Source organism: Pseudochaenichthys georgianus, chromosome 1, assembly GCF_902827115.2.
Source record: "Pseudochaenichthys georgianus chromosome 1, fPseGeo1.2, whole genome shotgun sequence".
NCBI classification, from domain to species: Eukaryota; Metazoa; Chordata; class Actinopteri; order Perciformes; family Channichthyidae; genus Pseudochaenichthys; species Pseudochaenichthys georgianus.
Genome location: NC_047503.1, coordinates 44,100,440 through 44,118,371, shown reverse-complemented (window position 1 = coordinate 44,118,371; position 17,932 = coordinate 44,100,440). Strand labels below are relative to the sequence as shown.

The window sequence follows — 17,932 nt, the reverse complement described above, 5'->3', positions numbered from 1 at the left end:
GAAAGATATCAACAAAAGTGTGTTTCTGAGGTAAAATATTAACAAGAATTATATGATGTATTTTTTGGCTACTGTCTTGAGGTCAAATGTCTAGGAATCCAAACTAGTATCATTAGAATCACTGTTATGTAAGCTACAAATATAACTAGGTAAATATGGCGGGTCAAGCTAGCAATCAAGCAGGTTCACATGGGTGAACAATTACTGGTGGTCCAGGGACGGTTGTAACATGGCACATTTACAATGATGGCTCATTTGCTCGAATGTTTCAATATTGTTGATTGGTGTGCATTGTCCCTGTGTGTGGTGGGTCTGGGTGGATGCAAGAGGAAGACTTGTTGGTCTTCCTCTAGCACTTCCAGACCCATACCAAGAGCTCACAGGAGTCAAAAGTGCGGTTCTGGACAATCATTCCTCCCACCTTTCTGTGGAGGGGATTAATTTTTGCAGGAGCCATGGGATCATCCTCCTCTCTTTTCCTCCACACTGCTCTCATAAATTACAGCCCTTAGATCGCACTGTATGTAATAGAAGAAGCACATCAACAGCCGCTGTGACAACTGGATGAAGACACATCCAGGAGCCACAATGACCATTTATGATCTGCCGGGCCTTGTGAAGAGTGCCCTTCCTCTGGCTGCAACGCCATCAAATATCCAGGCAGGGTTAGCGTGAACTGGAATTTGGCCTTTTAATAGACATATTTTCAGTAACATCGATTTTGCGCCATCCCAAATCACAGACCGCCCACCACCAGAGCCTTACCAGTGCAGCTCCATCACCGTCTGTGGCATCCTCTCCTCCACTCGCAGCCTTTTACTACCTTTTTTCTTTGTCATGTAGTGTGAAAAAAGGTAACCGTTATTAACATGTTACAACCGTCAGTTGGGTGTTTCAAAAAAAAATTAACAACATTTTTTTTTTTTCAACCTGTACTTATTTCATAAAAACATCTTAAATACATTGTTTCAGTAGCTGACACATTGAAAATGTATACTATAGCAAAATGGCTTTCCTAGTGTAGCCTAAATGGTTTTTTACTTATTGGGGAAACCCCAAAAAGTGTTACAACTGTCCCTGGTCTCCCCTACGCAAAGGCGCGTAGTGACCCTTTATATATACAGTCTATGGCAGTGGTGCTCAAACTTTTTTCAATAATGTACCCCCTTTGTACTTCTACTCCAATACAATTCAGAGCTAAATATAAATAATACATTTTACCCCCGTACATTTATTTTGTACTTTTAGTTACTTTTCAGATCTGGATGAATGATGTGAAATATAATCAAGTGTTAAATCAGACTTTAGTTCCACCTGGAGTAAATTCACAAGCTACCCTGCAGTATACAAAGTACTTCAAACTAGCTGCACCTTCACCAGCTTTGAGAACACTTTAATGATCAATCGTTATAAAACATATCATATATATTATTCTGAAATGGACCAATGACTACTGTCGCTACTTTAAGGCAAGGCAAGGCAAGTTTATTTATATAGCACTTTTCAACACAAGGCAATTCAAAGTGCTTTACAAAAAATGAAAGACATTAAGAAAATGGCATTTAAAATCAGTCATTAAAAAGAAAAGCTAATAAAATAAACATTAAAAGAAAAAATACATGGATAAAATAAGGTTTTAGCGCTAGTATCCTGTTAGCTGTTGTGTTTTTAGTGTTTGTCTATCTGTCTTATGATGTTAATTACTCTACTCTCTCTCTCCAGGTGTCGGCACTTCCTGTCCGTGTGGCATCTGCTAGACGGATTGTTGTTCCCGCCCCTGATCCACCTGTGCCCCATTACCTAATGTGTATATATAGTCCTTCTCTCCCTTTGTCTGGTGTTGGTTCGTCTTGTGTTGTCGTTATATCCATGCCTGTTTGCCAGAGATCCATGTTACATTACCTATTAGAACCTAGTGATTCTATGGAGAGTCCTCGTAGAGCCTAGAAGTAGTGATGGCAAAATGAAGCTTTGAACGAAGCATCGAACCACTTGGACAATTGTGTCGGAAATAGGTTCATTTCTCGAAGCTTCAGTTACAGTGACCTCTCCTGGCGAAGTGCAAGGCTGGTTTAACGTATCTTTGCCTTGAAAAATATTCGATGCACACACACACTAAGACTGAATATCATGTTCTATTTGCAATTAAAGATTGATAATTGGGTGTATTGGGTTATTTTTTTGGGAGGAGAGGGTTTTTTATCAGTTATTAAAGTTGAAAAGCAATGATTACAATACATCCATTCCGGGCTTTGAACCAGCTGTGCGGAGGACATCGCCGCATTCGGGCCGCCGGCTCTACCCACTGGGCTATCTATTCCTTAAAATATTTAACTGTTTTTATATTACTGATAATTGTCTTTTTTTTCACAACTTCTCCACATTTCTAAGTGTTTCCCGAGCCAGAACGACCTACCTTTCTTCCTGGCTTGCTCTATAATGATATAAAATGCAATACCAACAGCAACAACACAAACTACGACAACAACCCACACATTGCGCATTGTTTAGAGCGGTCATAAAGTGTTGAAGCACTCAAATTTGAAACTGTTTCAACCTGTCACCTGTCAGAATAGAGACGAGGCAGTGCATTGAATCGCGTGAATGGACCTATGTGCGAACCAGTCAAGTGATTCATTCAGGAAATGAAGCAGTTGCTGCTTCGGACGTCACATGTCGCGTGATTTGAAGCAGTTGCTGCTTCGGACGTCATATGTCACGTGATATGAAGCATGCTTCGAAGCACTGCTTCTATGGAATAGGAAGTCCAGGGTTAAAGCTCCGTTTGAAGCTTCAGTGTCAAACTGCCATCACTACCTAGAAGTCATTATTGGTTTCTTTACAATAAAGAATATTACCAAGCAACGGAATTGAGCATCTGAGTTCTTACCAGCCCATCGTATCATAAAAGTTACAGTGCAGTTTAAGATGTGAATAGTTCAAAAAGAAAAGTCTTCAGCCTGGATTTAAAAGTAGTCAGAGTTGCAGCGGACCTGCAGGTTCCTGGGAGTTTGTTCCAGATATTTGGAGCATAATAACTGAACGCTGCTTCTCCATGTTTAGTTCGGACTCTGGGGACAGGAAGCTGACCAGTCCCTGAAGACCTGAGAGATCTGGATGGTTCATAATTTAGCAGGAGGTCAGAAATGTATTTGGGCCTAAACCATTCAATGCTTTATAATCCAGCAGCAGTATTTTGAAATCTATTCTTTGACACACAGGAAGCCAGTGTAAAGACTTCAGAACAGGAGTGATGTGATCCACTTTCTTAGTGTTAGTGAGGACTCGAGCAGCGGCGTTCTGAATCAGCTGCAGCTTTCTAATAGATTTTTTAGTGAGACCTGTGAAGACACCATTACAGTAGTCGAGTCTACTGAAGATAAAGGCATGGACAAGTTTTTCCAAATCCTGCTGTGACATTAGTCTTTTAATCCTAGATATGTTCTTTAGGTGATAGTAGGCTGATTTAGTAACTGTTTTAATGTGACTGTTGAAACTCAGGTCAGAGTCCATGACTACACCTAGATTTCTGGCTTTTTCTGTTGTTTTGAACATTGCAGACTGAAGCTCAGCGCTAACTTTTATATGTTCTGCCTTGGCTCCAAAAACCATTACCTCAGTTTTATCTTTGTTTAATTGGAGAAAGTTCTGACACATCCAGTCATTGATTTGTTCAATGCACTTACTCAGTGTTTGAATTGGAGCATAGTCTCCTGGTGAAATTGTTACGTAAATTTGTGTGTCATCTGCATAGCTATGGTAACTTATTTTGTTGTTCTTCATTATCTGAGCCAGTGGTAGCATGTAGACGTTAAAGAGAAGAGGCCCCAAGATGGAGCCTTGAGGAACCCCACATGTCATATTTGTCAACTCAGATGTGTATTACCTATAGAAACAACGTTGTTTCTGTCCTTTAAGTAGGATTCAAACTAATTTAGAACTGTTTCCGAAAGTCCCACCCAGTTTTCCAGTCGGTCTAGTAATATGCTGTGGTCAACAGTGTCAAACGCAGCACTGAGATCTAATAATACTAACACTGAAGTTCTGCCACTGTCTGTGTTTAAGTGGATGTCATTGAAGACCTTTACAAGAGCAGTCTCAGTGCTGTGGTTTGGACGAAAGCCTGACTTATTTAAATGCAAGAAATTACTCAACTGTTGAAAGACTACTTTTTCAATGATTTTACCTAGAAATGGGAGGTTTGATATGGGCCTGTAATTGTTCATTACTGAAGCATCTAGATTATTCTTTTTTAAGAGCGGTTTAATGACTGCAGAGCCTGTGGAAAAATACCTGAGTGAAGAGATTTGTTTACTATATGAAGTAGATCTGAGGCCATGCAAGGCAAAACATTTTTGAAAAATCCTGTTGGAATAATATCAAGGCAGCAGGAGGAGGACTTCAGAAGTTGAATAATGTCCTCTAGGTTTTTATCATTAATCTGATGGAATTAATAATAATAATAATAATAATAGATTTAATTTGTTAGGGCTTTTACAGGTGCTCAAAGACGCTTTACAGATATAGTGAAGATAAAATAAAATAAAGGAACAACAAATAAATATATAGTTAAAGTGAAAGTCAAATAATACAAAAACAATCACACATTAAAAGCCAGATTGAAGAGGTGAGTTTTTGTAAGTTTTTTGAAGGTGGTGAGGTCGGTGCAGTCTCTGATGGGTTGTGGGAGTGAGTTCCAGAGGGAGGGGGCAGCAACGGAGAAGGCTCTGTCCCCCCAGGTCCGGTGATTGATGCAGGTGGGGATGAAAAGGAGGTTGGCTTCTGATGAACGGAGGCAGTGGGAAGGGGCGTGGTGGTGCTGCAGGTCTGTGAGGTAGGGGGGGGCTGGTTGTTGAGGGCTTTGTGAGTAATCAGGAGGACTTTGAAGTTGATTCTTTGACGGACAGGGAGCCAGTGGAGGTTCTGGAGGACGGGAGTGATGTGGTCTCGGGAGCGGTGTGGGTGAGGAGACGGGCAGCAGAGTTCTGGATATGTTGGCGTTTATTGATTAGGTTGGATGGTATGCCGTAGAGGATGCTATTGCAGTAGTCGAGTCGTGAAGTGATGAATGCATGAATCGGGGTTTCAGCAGCAGAGGAGGAGAGTGATGGGCGGAGACGGGCAATGTTTTTGAGGTGGATAAAGGCGGTCCTGGTGATGTGATTGATGTGGTGGTTGAATTTGAGCTGACTGTCGAAGATGACTCTGAGGTTGCGGATGTGAGGGGGGGAGATAGAGTGTGGCTGTCAATGGTGAAGTTGAAATTCTGGATGTCTTTGATACGCGATGGGGGGCCGATGATGATGTCTGATTTGGCACTGTTCAGTTGGAGATAATTTGTTTGCATCCATGCTTTTATTTCTGAGAGAGTTGGTGAGAGTGGAGTGTGTTGTGGAGGGTGATGGTTTTTGTTGAGATATATATATATATATATCAATCAATCAATCAATCAATCAATCAACCAATCAATCAATCAATCAATTAATCAATCAATCAATCAATCAATGTTTATTTATATAGCCCAATATCACAAATGTTACATTTGTCTCAGTGGTCTTCACAGTGTGTACAGAATATCAGTATGACAATACGACACCCTCTGTCCTTAGACCCTCACATCGTACAAGGAAAAACTTCCAAAGAAAACCCAGTTTAAAGGGAAAAATGGGAGAAACCTCAGGGAGAGCCACAGTGGAGGGATCCCTCTCCCAGGACGGACAGACGTGCAAAAGATGCCGTGTGTAAATTGAAAAGATAATACATTTGCAACATAGGTAGTCCAGATGTTTGGAAATGCATGTGTGTATAATAGGAAGATGAATCCACGAGGATATCCATCCGGGACCTATGATCCAGGACCACAGCCACGACTCAAGATCCAGCGCTCGCGATCCAGGACACAGGACCGCAGGATCATCCATGACTCCGGATCCCAGCGTATATAGACACCAAAAAGAAAGACATTTGGGGAAGCTGGGTTAATCGGAACATGAGTGTACACGGGTATAGACAGAGAGAAGGAAGAAGTAAGATGTCCCCCGACAAACTAAGCCTATATCAGCAAAACTAGGGGCTGAATCTAATCAGCCCTAACTATAAGCTTTATCAAAAAGGAAGGTCTTAAGCGCACTCTTAAAAACGGATAGGGTGTCTGCCGCCCGAACACAAACTGGAAGCTGATTCCACAAATGTGGAGCTTGATAAGAAAAGGCTCTGGCTCCCATTGTACTTTTAGAGATTCTAGGAACAACCAACAACCCTGCATTCTTGGAACGCAATGCCCTAGTAGGACAGTAGGGTATAATGAGTTCTTTAAGGTAAGATGGCGCCTGCCCATTAAGGGCTTTGTAGGCGAGAAGAAGAATTTTAAATTCTATCCTGTGTTCTATAGGGAGCCAGTGTAAGGCAGCCAGAACAGGAGTAATGTGGTCCCTTCTCCTAACTCTGGTTAGTACACGAGCCGCAGCATTTTGAATCAGCTGAAGCGACTTGATTGACTTCTTGGTACTCCCTGATAATAAAGAGTTACAATAATCCAGCCTAGAAGTAACAAATGCATGGACTAGTTTCTCTGCATCGTTTTGAGGCAAGATATGCCTGATTTTTGCAATGTTACGTAGATGGAAGTAGGCGGTCCTTGAAATTGATTTTATGTGGGCGTTAAAGGATAAATCCTGATCAAATATAACACCAAGATTCCTTACAGTCTCACTGGAGGCCAAATTAATGCCATCCATAGTTAGTATGTCTTTAGATAATTTGTTTCGTAGATTCTTCGGGCCAAGTACAATAACTTCAGTTTTGGTCGTGTTTAACATCAAAAAGTTTAAGGTCATCCACGTTTTTAAGTCCTTAAGGCAGTCTTGAATTTTATTTAGATGATTAATTTCATCAGGCTTGATTGATAAATATAGTTGAGTATCATCCGCATAACAATGAAAGTTTACAGAATGATTCCTTATAATATTGCCTAACGGAAGCATATATAATGTGAACAAAATAGGTCCGAGCACTGAGCCCTGTGGCACTCCATGGCTAACTTTGGTTTGCGTGGAAGATTCATCGTTAACACGTACAAACTGAGAGCGTTCAGATAGATAGGATCTAAACCAGCCTAAAGCAGTTCCCTGTATGCCAACTAAGTGCTCTAGTCTTTGCAATAGGATATCATGGTCGATAGTATCAAATGCAGCACTGAGATCGAGCAAAACAAGAATAGAGACAAGTCCCTTGTCTGAGGCTATTAGAATATCATTTGTGACTTTAACCAGAGCTGTCTCTGTGCTATGATGTGTTCTAAAGCCAGACTGAAAATCTTCAAATAAATCATTGTTTTTTAAGTAATCACACAACTGTTTTGCGACCGCTTTCTCAAGAATTTTTGAGAGGAACGGAAGATTAGAAATAGGTCTATAGTTGGCTAAAACCTCTGGATCGAGGTTGTGCTTTTTAAGAAGCGGTTTTATCACTGCTACTTTGAATGATTGTGGAACATAGCCTGATAATAAAGACATATTCATAATATTTAATAAAGAAGTGCTAATTAATGGAAAAACTTCCTTCAACAGCTTAGTTGGAATTGGGTCTAACATGCACGTTGATGGTTTAGAAGAGAGAATCATTGAATGTAATTGTTCAAGGTTAATGGCTGAAAAGCATTCTAGTTTACTATCTAGTGTAATATTAGAACTTACGATTCCGGGAGCTGTTGATAACACTATACTGGTCGAAGGCAAGAGGTCATTCATTTTGTTTCTAAGAGTAACAATTTTATCGTTAAAAAAGCACATAAAATCATTACTACTGAGTGCTATGGGAATAGAAGGCTCAATGGAGCTGTGGCTCTCTGTCAGCCTGGCTACAGTGCTGAAAAGAAATCTTGCATTATTCTTATTCTCATCTATTAATGAAGAGTAGTAGGCTGCTCTCGCTTTACGCAGTGCTTTCTTATATTCATTGAGAGTAATATGCCAAATTAAACGAGATTCTTCAAGTTTAGTGGAACGCCATATCCTTTCAAGTTGTCTAGACTTTTGCTTTATTTTGCGGGTTTCGGCATTATGCCATGGAGCTAATCTATGTTGTTTTATTTTCTTCTTTTTCAAAGGAGCAACAGAGTCTAATTTTATTCGCAGCGCATCTATAGCACTATCAACAACATGATCAATTTGGGGGCACTAACAGATAGGTTTCTGCTGCAAGAGCTTTTGACTAATGATTTGTAGTCTAGTAACAGTACTTCAAAAGTTACTAAGAAATGGTCGGATAAAGCAGGATTATGCGGTTCGACTAATAGTTGCTCAATTTCAATACCATAAGTCAGAACAAGGTCGAGAGTGTGATTATAACAGTGGGTTGGTTTATTTACACTCTGACAGAAACCAACAGAATCTAATATAGAGTTAAATGCAACAGTAAGGCTATTTTTATCATCGTCAACATGAATATTAAAGTCACCTACGATAATTACTTTGTCTGTTTTAAGAACCAAAGTTGATAAAAACTCAGAGAATTCTGATAAGAATTCTGAATAAGGACCTGGTGCACGATACACTGTAACAAATAAGATTGGCTGCAAAGTTTTCCAGGTCGGATGCGTAAGACTAAAAACGAGGCTTTCAAAAGAGGTATAATTACATTTTGGTTTAGTATTGATAAGTAAACTTGAGTCAAAGATTGCTGCAACTCCACCTCCTCGGCCCGTGCCTCGAGCAATATGAGTGTTGACATGGCTGGGTGGAGTGGCCTCATTTATGCTGACATATTCTTCATGTCTCAACCAAGTTTCAGTGAGACAGCATATATCAATATTATAATCTGATATTAAATCATTTACCAATATTGCTTTAGATGCTAGAGATCTTATGTTTAAGAGACCACATTTAATCTTCCTGTTTTGTTGCACTGTAGTAGTTGTTACATTTACTTTTATTAGGTTATTATGTATGACACCTCTATTAGGTTTTACCTTAAATTGTCCTTGGGCAGACACACACACCGCTAATATTGGGTATTTTATTGGGTTCGGGATTCCTATGGGTGACTGCCTAGGAGAGAGCGCAGAGAAGCGTGTAAGACTGCGACTCTGCCTCCTGGTCTCAACTCCAGTTTGTCATGGATTACGTCCACAAAGCCCTGAAATGTTTGCCGAAATGAGATCTGCACCTTTCAAAGTAGGGTGAATGCCGTCTCTCTTAATCAGACCAGGTTTTCCCCAGAAGGCTGTCCAATTATTTACGAAGCCCACATTGTTTGCTGGGCACCACCAAGACAACCAGCGCTGAAATGATGACATGCGGCTATACATGTCATCAGGGGACCAGAGAAGATTACGGTGTCCGACATTGTTTTAGCATAACTACACACCGACTCCACATTAAGTTTGGTGCATTCTGATTGGCGTAAACGAACATCATTACCACCGACGTGAATAACAATCCTACTGTATTTACGTTTATCTTTAGCCAGCAGTTTAAGATGCGCCTCAACGTCGCCCGCTCTGGCCCCCGGAATGCATGTGACTGTGGAGGCTTCGGTCTCTAAATTCACGTGTCTCATAATAGAGCTACCAATAACCAGAGTTGGCTTCTCAGCGGGTGTCTCGCTGAGTGGGGAATATCTGTTAGATACGTGAACGGGTTGGTGGGGACCTGCGGGTTTCGCGTTATGCCCCTTCTGAACAGTCACCCAGCCTCCCTGCTGCTCGGGAGTTGCCGGGGGACGGCTAAGAGGAGCTTCCTTTTGCCGGTCCGCACATGCTAACATGGGCTTTACTTTAGCTGAGTTACTTTCTAAGATGAGGAGCCGGGCTTCTATGGCTATGATTCCCGCCTCCAACCTAACAACTATACTACATTTAACACATGTATCCTTACCAGTAAGGGAGGCCGGGAAGTAACCAAACATGAGACAGGAAGAGCAGGAAATAGCACCAGAAGGTGGGGAAAGAGCCATGGCTAGCTATCAAGCTAAAGTAGCTACCGTTAGCAAACTCGAAAAGAGTGTAAGCAACTGTGGAGTTACAGTCGCTAAGAGAAGGAGAGTTGTGAGTGCTTAAGCTGTAGTAACGTGTGATTACAACGTCAGGCAGTTGCCGTGATCAAGAGTTTTAAAACGATCGATTAAGTTTAAGTTAATAAGCTATCAGCAACAGAACAGGCACACGGGATACCCGGAGATGACAACAACAACCGGAAGTTGCAACGTGCTCACCGCAATAGGTTCCTCCTTTATATGTATATATGTATATGCTGTGCTGTGCTGTGTTTTGATCGGAAACCGGATTGAAATGGCTCAAAGAGATCATTGGAGCCGAGGTGGGCTTTAAGTTGTGAGGCAACGACACGTTCAAGTATTTTTGACAGAAAGGGGAGATTTGAGATGGGCCAGAAGTTGGACATGATGTCAGGTGTGAGTCCAGGTCTTTTGAGAATGGGTGTGACAGCAGCCAGTTTGAGAGAGGGGGGAACTGATCCAGATCTGAGGGAGGAGTTAATGATGGTGGTGATGAGTTGGGAGATGGCAGGGAGGCTCTCTTTAACAAATTTGGAGGGCATTGGGTCAAGTGTGCAGGTGGAGTTAATTGTTAATTAATTGAATTGTGTCAGAGGCACTGACTGCTTGTCTGATTTTCTGAATGTTGTCAGTGAAAAAGGCAAAGTCATTGCACGCCCTGGTGGATAGAAATTCAGAGGCTCCTGACACTGGGGGGTTAGTTAGTCTGTCGACGTTAGCAAACAAGGCACGTGCGTTGTTTTTGTTTTTGGTAATGATGTCAGAGAAGAACGACTGTCGTGCGTTTTTCAATTCCAAATTATAAAGGCCAAGTCTCTCTTTATAGATTTCAAAGTGAACCTGGAGATTTGTTTTGGTGGGAGGGCGAGGGTGAAAAGGTGAGCGGAGAGTAGAGAGAGATGGGGGATGAATGAAGAGTATCTACTTTAACTATATTTTGACGATAATACTTTTATTTGAGTAACATTTTGAATGCAGGACTTATACTGTAACAGAGTATTTCTACACTCTGGTACTTCTACTTTTACTCAAGTACAAGATCAGAGTACTTCTCCCACCTTTGTTGATATTCTGGGTTGTCATAAACTTTTAAGCAGAGGTGAAAGAAGAACTCAGATTTCTCATCTTGTGTTTATGAAACAATCAATATAGTGCTGATGCCTTTACATTACATGATATGAGCAAACAAGACCATCAGTGAGGAGATAGGCTGTTTCAAAATGTCTCTCTCTGGGTGTTATTCAGAGGAAACCATCACAGATATGGGGGTCAGCAGCAGCCTCCGGACGAGGTGTTGAACAGCTTGCTCTGGATCTTCACGTTGGACTTCTCCGAGGACCCGGCCGTGGCCCCGGGGCCCATCCTCTTCTTGATCTCCGCCACCATGGTCATCAATGCTTGATCCACGTTGGTGTTGCTCTTGGCGCTGGTCTCAAAGAAGGGGATGCCCACGTTTTCGGCAAATTCCTGGAGATCGAAGAGATTAAAATCAACGGATATTAAATAAATGAAATATCTTGAAAACATACTATCTGCTACGGATGATTGTGTGACACTAAAAACTCAATAACTGCTGCTTATGAGACCGTTCGGTTTTCATGGTGATTTTCAATTGAACTTGAGTTAAATATTCTCTGACCAAGGAAAATCTTTAGTGTCCATTGTATAAAAAGTCCCTTTTGCTTGCCTTTTCCATAGCTTTCAACCAAAACGTGCAGTCTTTTAAGTTACTAGTTTTCCTAGTTGTAGTTTTAAAGCAGTGTTTCTCAAACTTTTTCACACCAAGGACCACTTCACCAATAAAAAAACACTCGCGGACCACCTAACTCCACAAATATCCAAAATCGCATCGTTTTTCTAGAACAGATTACAAATCGCCTGAAAATGGTATAAACAAGTGGCAAGTGTGATGAAGGTGTTGTGCTGGGCTATATCATGCAATCGAAAGTGAAACTTTAGCGCGCTCCATTGCGGAGATATTCCCGCGAGAGTGCGGACAACTTAAATGTATTTATTTATTTAAAATGTGAAATGTTACCAATATACTCGCGGACCACTAGGGGGCGCTCATGGACCACCAGTGGTCCGCAGACCACACTTTGAGAAGCACTGTTGTAAAGCAAACTGAGCTGTAGAACACATCATAGCACAGAGACAGCTCTGGTTAAAGTCACAAATGATATTCTAATAGCCTCAGACAAGGGACTTGTCTCTATTCTTGTTTTGCTCGATCTCAGTGCTGCATTTGATATTATCGACCATGATATCCTATTGCAAAGACTAGAGCACTTAGTTGGCATACAGGGAACTGCTTTAGGCTGGTTTAGGTCCTATCTATCTGAACGCTCTCAGTTTGTACGTGTTAACGATGAATCTTCCACGCAAACCAAAGTTAGCCATGGAGTGCCACAGGGCTCAGTGCTCGGATCTATTTTGTTCACATTATATATGCTTCCGTTAGGCAATATTATAAGGAATCATTCTGTAAACTTTCATTGTTATGCGGATGATACTCAACTATATTTATCAATCAAGCCTGATGAAATTAATCATCTAAATAAAATTCAAGACTGCCTTAAGGACTTAAAAACGTGGATGACCTTAAACTTTTTGATGTTAAACACGACCAAAACTGAAGTTATTGTACTTGGCCCGAAGAATCTACGAAACAAATTATCTAAAGATATACTAACTATGGATGGCATTAATTTGGCCTCCAGTGAGACTGTAAGGAATCTTGGTGTTATATTTGATCAGGATTTATCCTTTAACGCCCACATAAAATCAATTTCAAGGACCGCCTACTTCCATCTACGTAACATTGCAAAAATCAGGCATATCTTGCCTCAAAACGATGCAGAGAAACTAGTCCATGCATTTGTTACTTCTAGGCTGGATTATTGTAACTCTTTATTATCAGGGAGTACCAAGAAGTCAATCAAGTCGCTTCAGCTGATTGCTGAAATGCTGCGGCTCGTGTACTAACCAGAGTTAGGAAAAGGGACCACATTACTCCTGTTCTGGCTGCCTTACACTGGCTCCCTATAGAACACAGGATAGAATTTAAAATTCTTCTTCTCGCCTACAAAGCCCTTAATGGGCAGGCGCCATCTTACCTTAAAGAACTCATTATACCCTACTGTCCTACTAGGGCATTGCGTTCCAAGAATGCAGGGTTGTTGGTTGTTCCTAGAGTCTCTAAAAGTACAATGGGAGCCAGAGCCTTTTCTTATCAAGCTCCACATTTGTGGAATCAGCTTCCAGTTTGTGTTCGGGCGGCAGACACCCTATCCGTTTTTAAGAGTGCGCTTAAGACCTTCCTTTTTGATAAAGCTTATAGTTAGGGCTGATTAGATTCAGCCCCTAGTTTTGCTGATATAGGCTTAGTTTGTCGGGGGTCATCTTACTTCTTCCTTCTCTCTGTCTATATCTGTGTACTCTCATGTTCCGATTAACCCAGCTTCCCCAAATGTCTTTCTTTTGGTGTCTATATACGCCGGGATCCGGAGTCATGGATGATCCTGCGGTCCTGTGTCCTGGATCGCGAGCGCTGGATCTTGAGTCGTGGCTGTGGTCCTGGATCATAGGTCCCGGATGGATATCCTCGTGGATTCATCTTCCTATTATACACACATGCATTTCCAAACATCTGGACTACCTATGTTGCAAATGTATTATCTTTTCAATTTACACACGGCATCTTTTGCACGTCTGTCCGTCCTGGGAGAGGGATCCCTCCTCTGTTGCTCTCCCTGAGGTTTCTCCCATTTTTCCCTTTAAACTGGGTTTTCTTTGGAAGTTTTTCCTTGTACGATGTGAGGGTCTAAGGACAGAGGGTGTCGTATTGTCATACTGATATTCTGTACACACTGTGAAGACCACTGAGACAAATGTAACATTTGTGATATTGGGCTATATAAATAAACATTGATTGATTGATTGAGTGTGAGGTGGAGTTAAGAGTCTAGGTAGCATACAGAGAATTTCTGGTTATTTACAGGAAATATTAATTTAAATGGTTCGGTCATTTTGTGCCCTGAATAACCTGAGGATGTTGGAGCCAAATCAGAACTGTTGAGTCATTTTGACTTTGACTCAAGTTGACCTGAGTCGCTGTTAAGTTGACGACTTTCAGCCAGACACGGTTAAAAAGACTTTGATTCTGAAGTTTAAGACTGGTGACCTGAGACATGATGGCTTGATTGGGTTGACTCGTCTGTGTTAATTGTATATTTTCAGAAAAAGAGATTTAAAACAACTCGGTCTGACCATAATAAAAAAGTAAATAACTGCATACAATATCAATATCAACCCAAATATGGTTGAAAATGGCAAACATATTGAACTTCTTACTAATTCCCCAGAGTTCAGCCAGCTGTCTGACCAGCTGCTGGATGCTCAGTCGAGTACAAGTTCATGATTCCTCTTTCAAACCTCACCATACAAACTGAGCTCATCACATTTTCAAGGATATCACAGTGAGGCCACAGTGGCTAAAGAAAACCGACCGAACTGCTGCTCAGTCAGCTCTTACTTATCTCTTTTCCCCTTTGGATACAGATATCTGGACAAAGTGTCTCAAAGAGTCTCAGCCTTGAGCATTGCCTCACCTTAGCTGTGGTGTAATCCACGACTTTCTTCTTCGTGAGGTCACACTTGTTGCCTACGAGCAGCTTGTTGACGTTCTCGCTGGCGTTAAGGTCGATTTCCTGTAGCCAGTGTTTGACATTAGTGAAGGACTCCTGAGGGAAGGCAGCAGAAAGAGGACAGACATTAAAACAGATACTAACGTTGGAACAAAAACTGTTACTCAATGGCATCCGGTTTGCAGCAGAGGTCTGTTGGAGAAAATGCTGACAGGGCAATGATGCATCTTTTTTTAGAGATAATTAAAACCGGGGGCTTCCTCAAAAGGTAGTATGCCTTAAAGGTCCCATGTCATGCTTTTCTGGTTATTACCCGTCCCCTTGTGTGTTATAGGTGTGTCTGCATGTAAACGGTGTGCAGAGTCACAAACCCTCAAAGTACACCCTGTCGCGAGTACAACTCTAACACAGAAAAGACGTGACTATGCTGCCCATTGTAGATTTGTCTTTTTCCATTTTTTTCCTCCGGGGTCTATTGACGTCACTAAGTCCAAATGGACCAATTGGCACACAGCTATAGAACAATAGGCAGACCCTCTGCCAGGGTGGACTCCCGAGCAGCGTGAGGTGGATTTCCCGCTGTGTTTCCCTGCGGATGCTGGATATAGACTAAGTTCCATGTTAGCGGGACATTACGGAGCTCACGAGTCCGCCCTGTGAGGCCCCCGGAGCGGACAGTGTGAGGTGGATTTCCCGCTGTGTTTAACCAGGAAAAGACACCAGTATTCCAGCTCACACTGTCCGCTCCTCGAGCCTCACAGAGCGGAGCAGCGAGCCCCGCAACGTCCCGCCAACACGGCACCCAGACCCCACGCAGCATTCTCATCCGTTTGTCATTGCTGGTGTCATTTTCTGGTTGCTATTAAACGCCATGGTAACACATAATCACTGATGTTCCGCTGTAACGGTGGTGGACTCAGATCAGAGTGGGCGAGCTGACCAATCAGAGCACAGTGGGCTCATAGGGAGGGGGGGCAGGAGCTCCAACAAGGCGTTTAGGAACATTGAACAATGTAAATCTATTCTAGTATTCCTCAACAATGGAATTATGATCAGTGGAAATGGCCATGACATGGGACCTTTAACAAAACGTATTAAGAGAGAATCTCCACAGGATGCTTCTGAAATCTGTGGAAATTGACAGTTTAATTACAGATATATTAGTATGATTCTTTAAAGACTCCGAAAACGTATATCAGTTCAGAGCCAACGATAATTAGGACAGTGTAATTTCAATTCAGTGTATTTTAATACACAGTCATGAGAAAAGATTTAAAAACATTTCAACAATAATTCTTAAATTCTACACTCTAAATAAAAAATATTTCGGTTATTTTCTTTCAGGGTTGAACAGGCGTGTTTAAGGGTCTACTGGCGGTGATGTTTTGATCTGAAATATTAACAAATTGTACTTGACTAAGGTTCATCAACACATACATACACTAGTTGAGGGTGTGTAGCTTTAGTTCAATCATTATTTTTGTGTATCTTTTTATAGCTTTTTATTTTTCATAATGGCCTTTTGTTTTTATTTTATTCGCTCTGTTTTTTATCCTCCTTTTTGTATCTTCATCTCTTTCTAGTAACCCTTAATTGTCCCTAAACAAAGCGTTTCTTATCTTGTTAATCACATTAATTAGTTATTAGCATATATGACTGGATGATGACAGCGAGTTGTAGTTTTTTTTAAGGACCAGTAGGATATAAAAACCGAACAATACAAACTAATATTATTTGTGAAGCACTGACCTGATCCGTCACATCATAAACTACTATAATGCCGTGCGCTCCTCTGTAGTAACTGGACGTGATGGTGCGGAAACGTTCCTGACCAGCCGTGTCCCACTGAGGAAGAAAAACAGATCTCGTCAGTCCAACAGATTCAAAGATAATCCAAAGTTTATCACTGCTTATCTCTTTACAGCCCGATTGCGCTACGTTCTCCTTACAATCTGAAGTTTTATGGTCTTTCCGTCCAGCTCGATGGTCCTGACCTTGAAGTCCACACCGATGGTACAAGAGGAGATCCCTGTGTCATCCTAGGATCACACACACACACACACACACACACACACACACACACACACACACACACACACACACACACACACACACACACCACACACACACACACACACACACACACACACACACACACACACACACACACACACACACACACACACACACACACACACACACACACACACACACACACACACACACACACACACACACACACACACACACCACACACACACACCACACACACACACACACACACACACACCACACACACACACACACACACACACACACACACACACACACACACACACACATCAGATGACAGGTTGAAAACATAAAAGCCTGTTGTAGCAGTGGCTGAAACACTTACTGCAAACCGGAGGAGGAGGTTAGTCTTTCCGACAGAAGAATCCCCGATCAGGATCAGCTTGAATAAATAGTCACTGTGAGGAAAAACAACATTAACGCAACAATAATTATCAAAACAGCTCCTTGATCACATAATAAATAGAGACTTGTTTGTAATGCTTAAAACAAATAGGTCTACCTTATAAATTAATCTTGGGTTGAATGTGTTGTCATGTTCTTACACCTGTGCCCTTTGATCCTTGTCTTATTTACATTTTTGTAAAGTTATTGACTATTTAATACATATTTTCGAATAGTTTATTTTGTTAAAAAAGGCAATTTTAAATGCAAGCAAAAATAAATAAAAAACGATGTTTTGTCAGGTAGTGAAATGTCATAATCGACAATACAAATGCCCACTTACTATTCGGGATGCATAGTTGAATACGGGTTATAAACTGTTGTTACTATGGAAGCAGCAGGACTTCGTCGCGGAATACCTCAGAGCTGGCGGCGGAGAAAACAGAACTTTTTTTAGCGAGTTACTCAGATGAGTACCAGGAGACAGCGTAGCCTACTCACCCCACACGAATCGTGGTTTTAATAAGTGCAGTCTTCCGCACTGTCCTCCTCAGTGTCTCCTTCACCTCTATTTACACTTCTCGCATGGATGATGAAGAGGCGATGTACCTCCGATGTGAAGTCCTTGCATTTCCTGAGGCCAAGTTGAAGGATCAAATACTAAGAAATTATCACATGACTTGAAGTCATCTGATTTCAGATGTAGGAAGTAACTAAGTACACTTCTTCAACAACCGTACAATTTTGAGATACTTATTATTGAGTATTTATTTTACGCTATGTAGCCATACTACTCTACTTCAGGGTCGAGGTAA

General features: G+C 41.5%; 1 protein-coding gene across 1 annotated transcript; it reads right to left on the bottom strand.

Moving 5' to 3' along the window:
* Nucleotides 1-10,945: 10,945 nt before the first annotated feature.
* Nucleotides 10,946-17,801, bottom strand: LOC117450651 (ras-related protein ORAB-1-like). The gene is made up of 7 exons (XM_034088530.2): nt 17,619-17,801; nt 17,461-17,543; nt 17,059-17,131; nt 16,610-16,699; nt 16,410-16,505; nt 14,625-14,756; nt 10,946-11,481 (listed from the first exon to the last, which is right to left on the bottom strand). The coding sequence occupies exons 2-7, from the start codon at nt 17,472-17,474 to the stop codon at nt 11,284-11,286; spliced, it is 603 nt and encodes a 200-aa protein (XP_033944421.1). The 5' UTR covers nt 17,475-17,543; nt 17,619-17,801; the 3' UTR covers nt 10,946-11,283.
* Between the last annotated feature and the right edge of the window lie 131 nt (nt 17,802-17,932).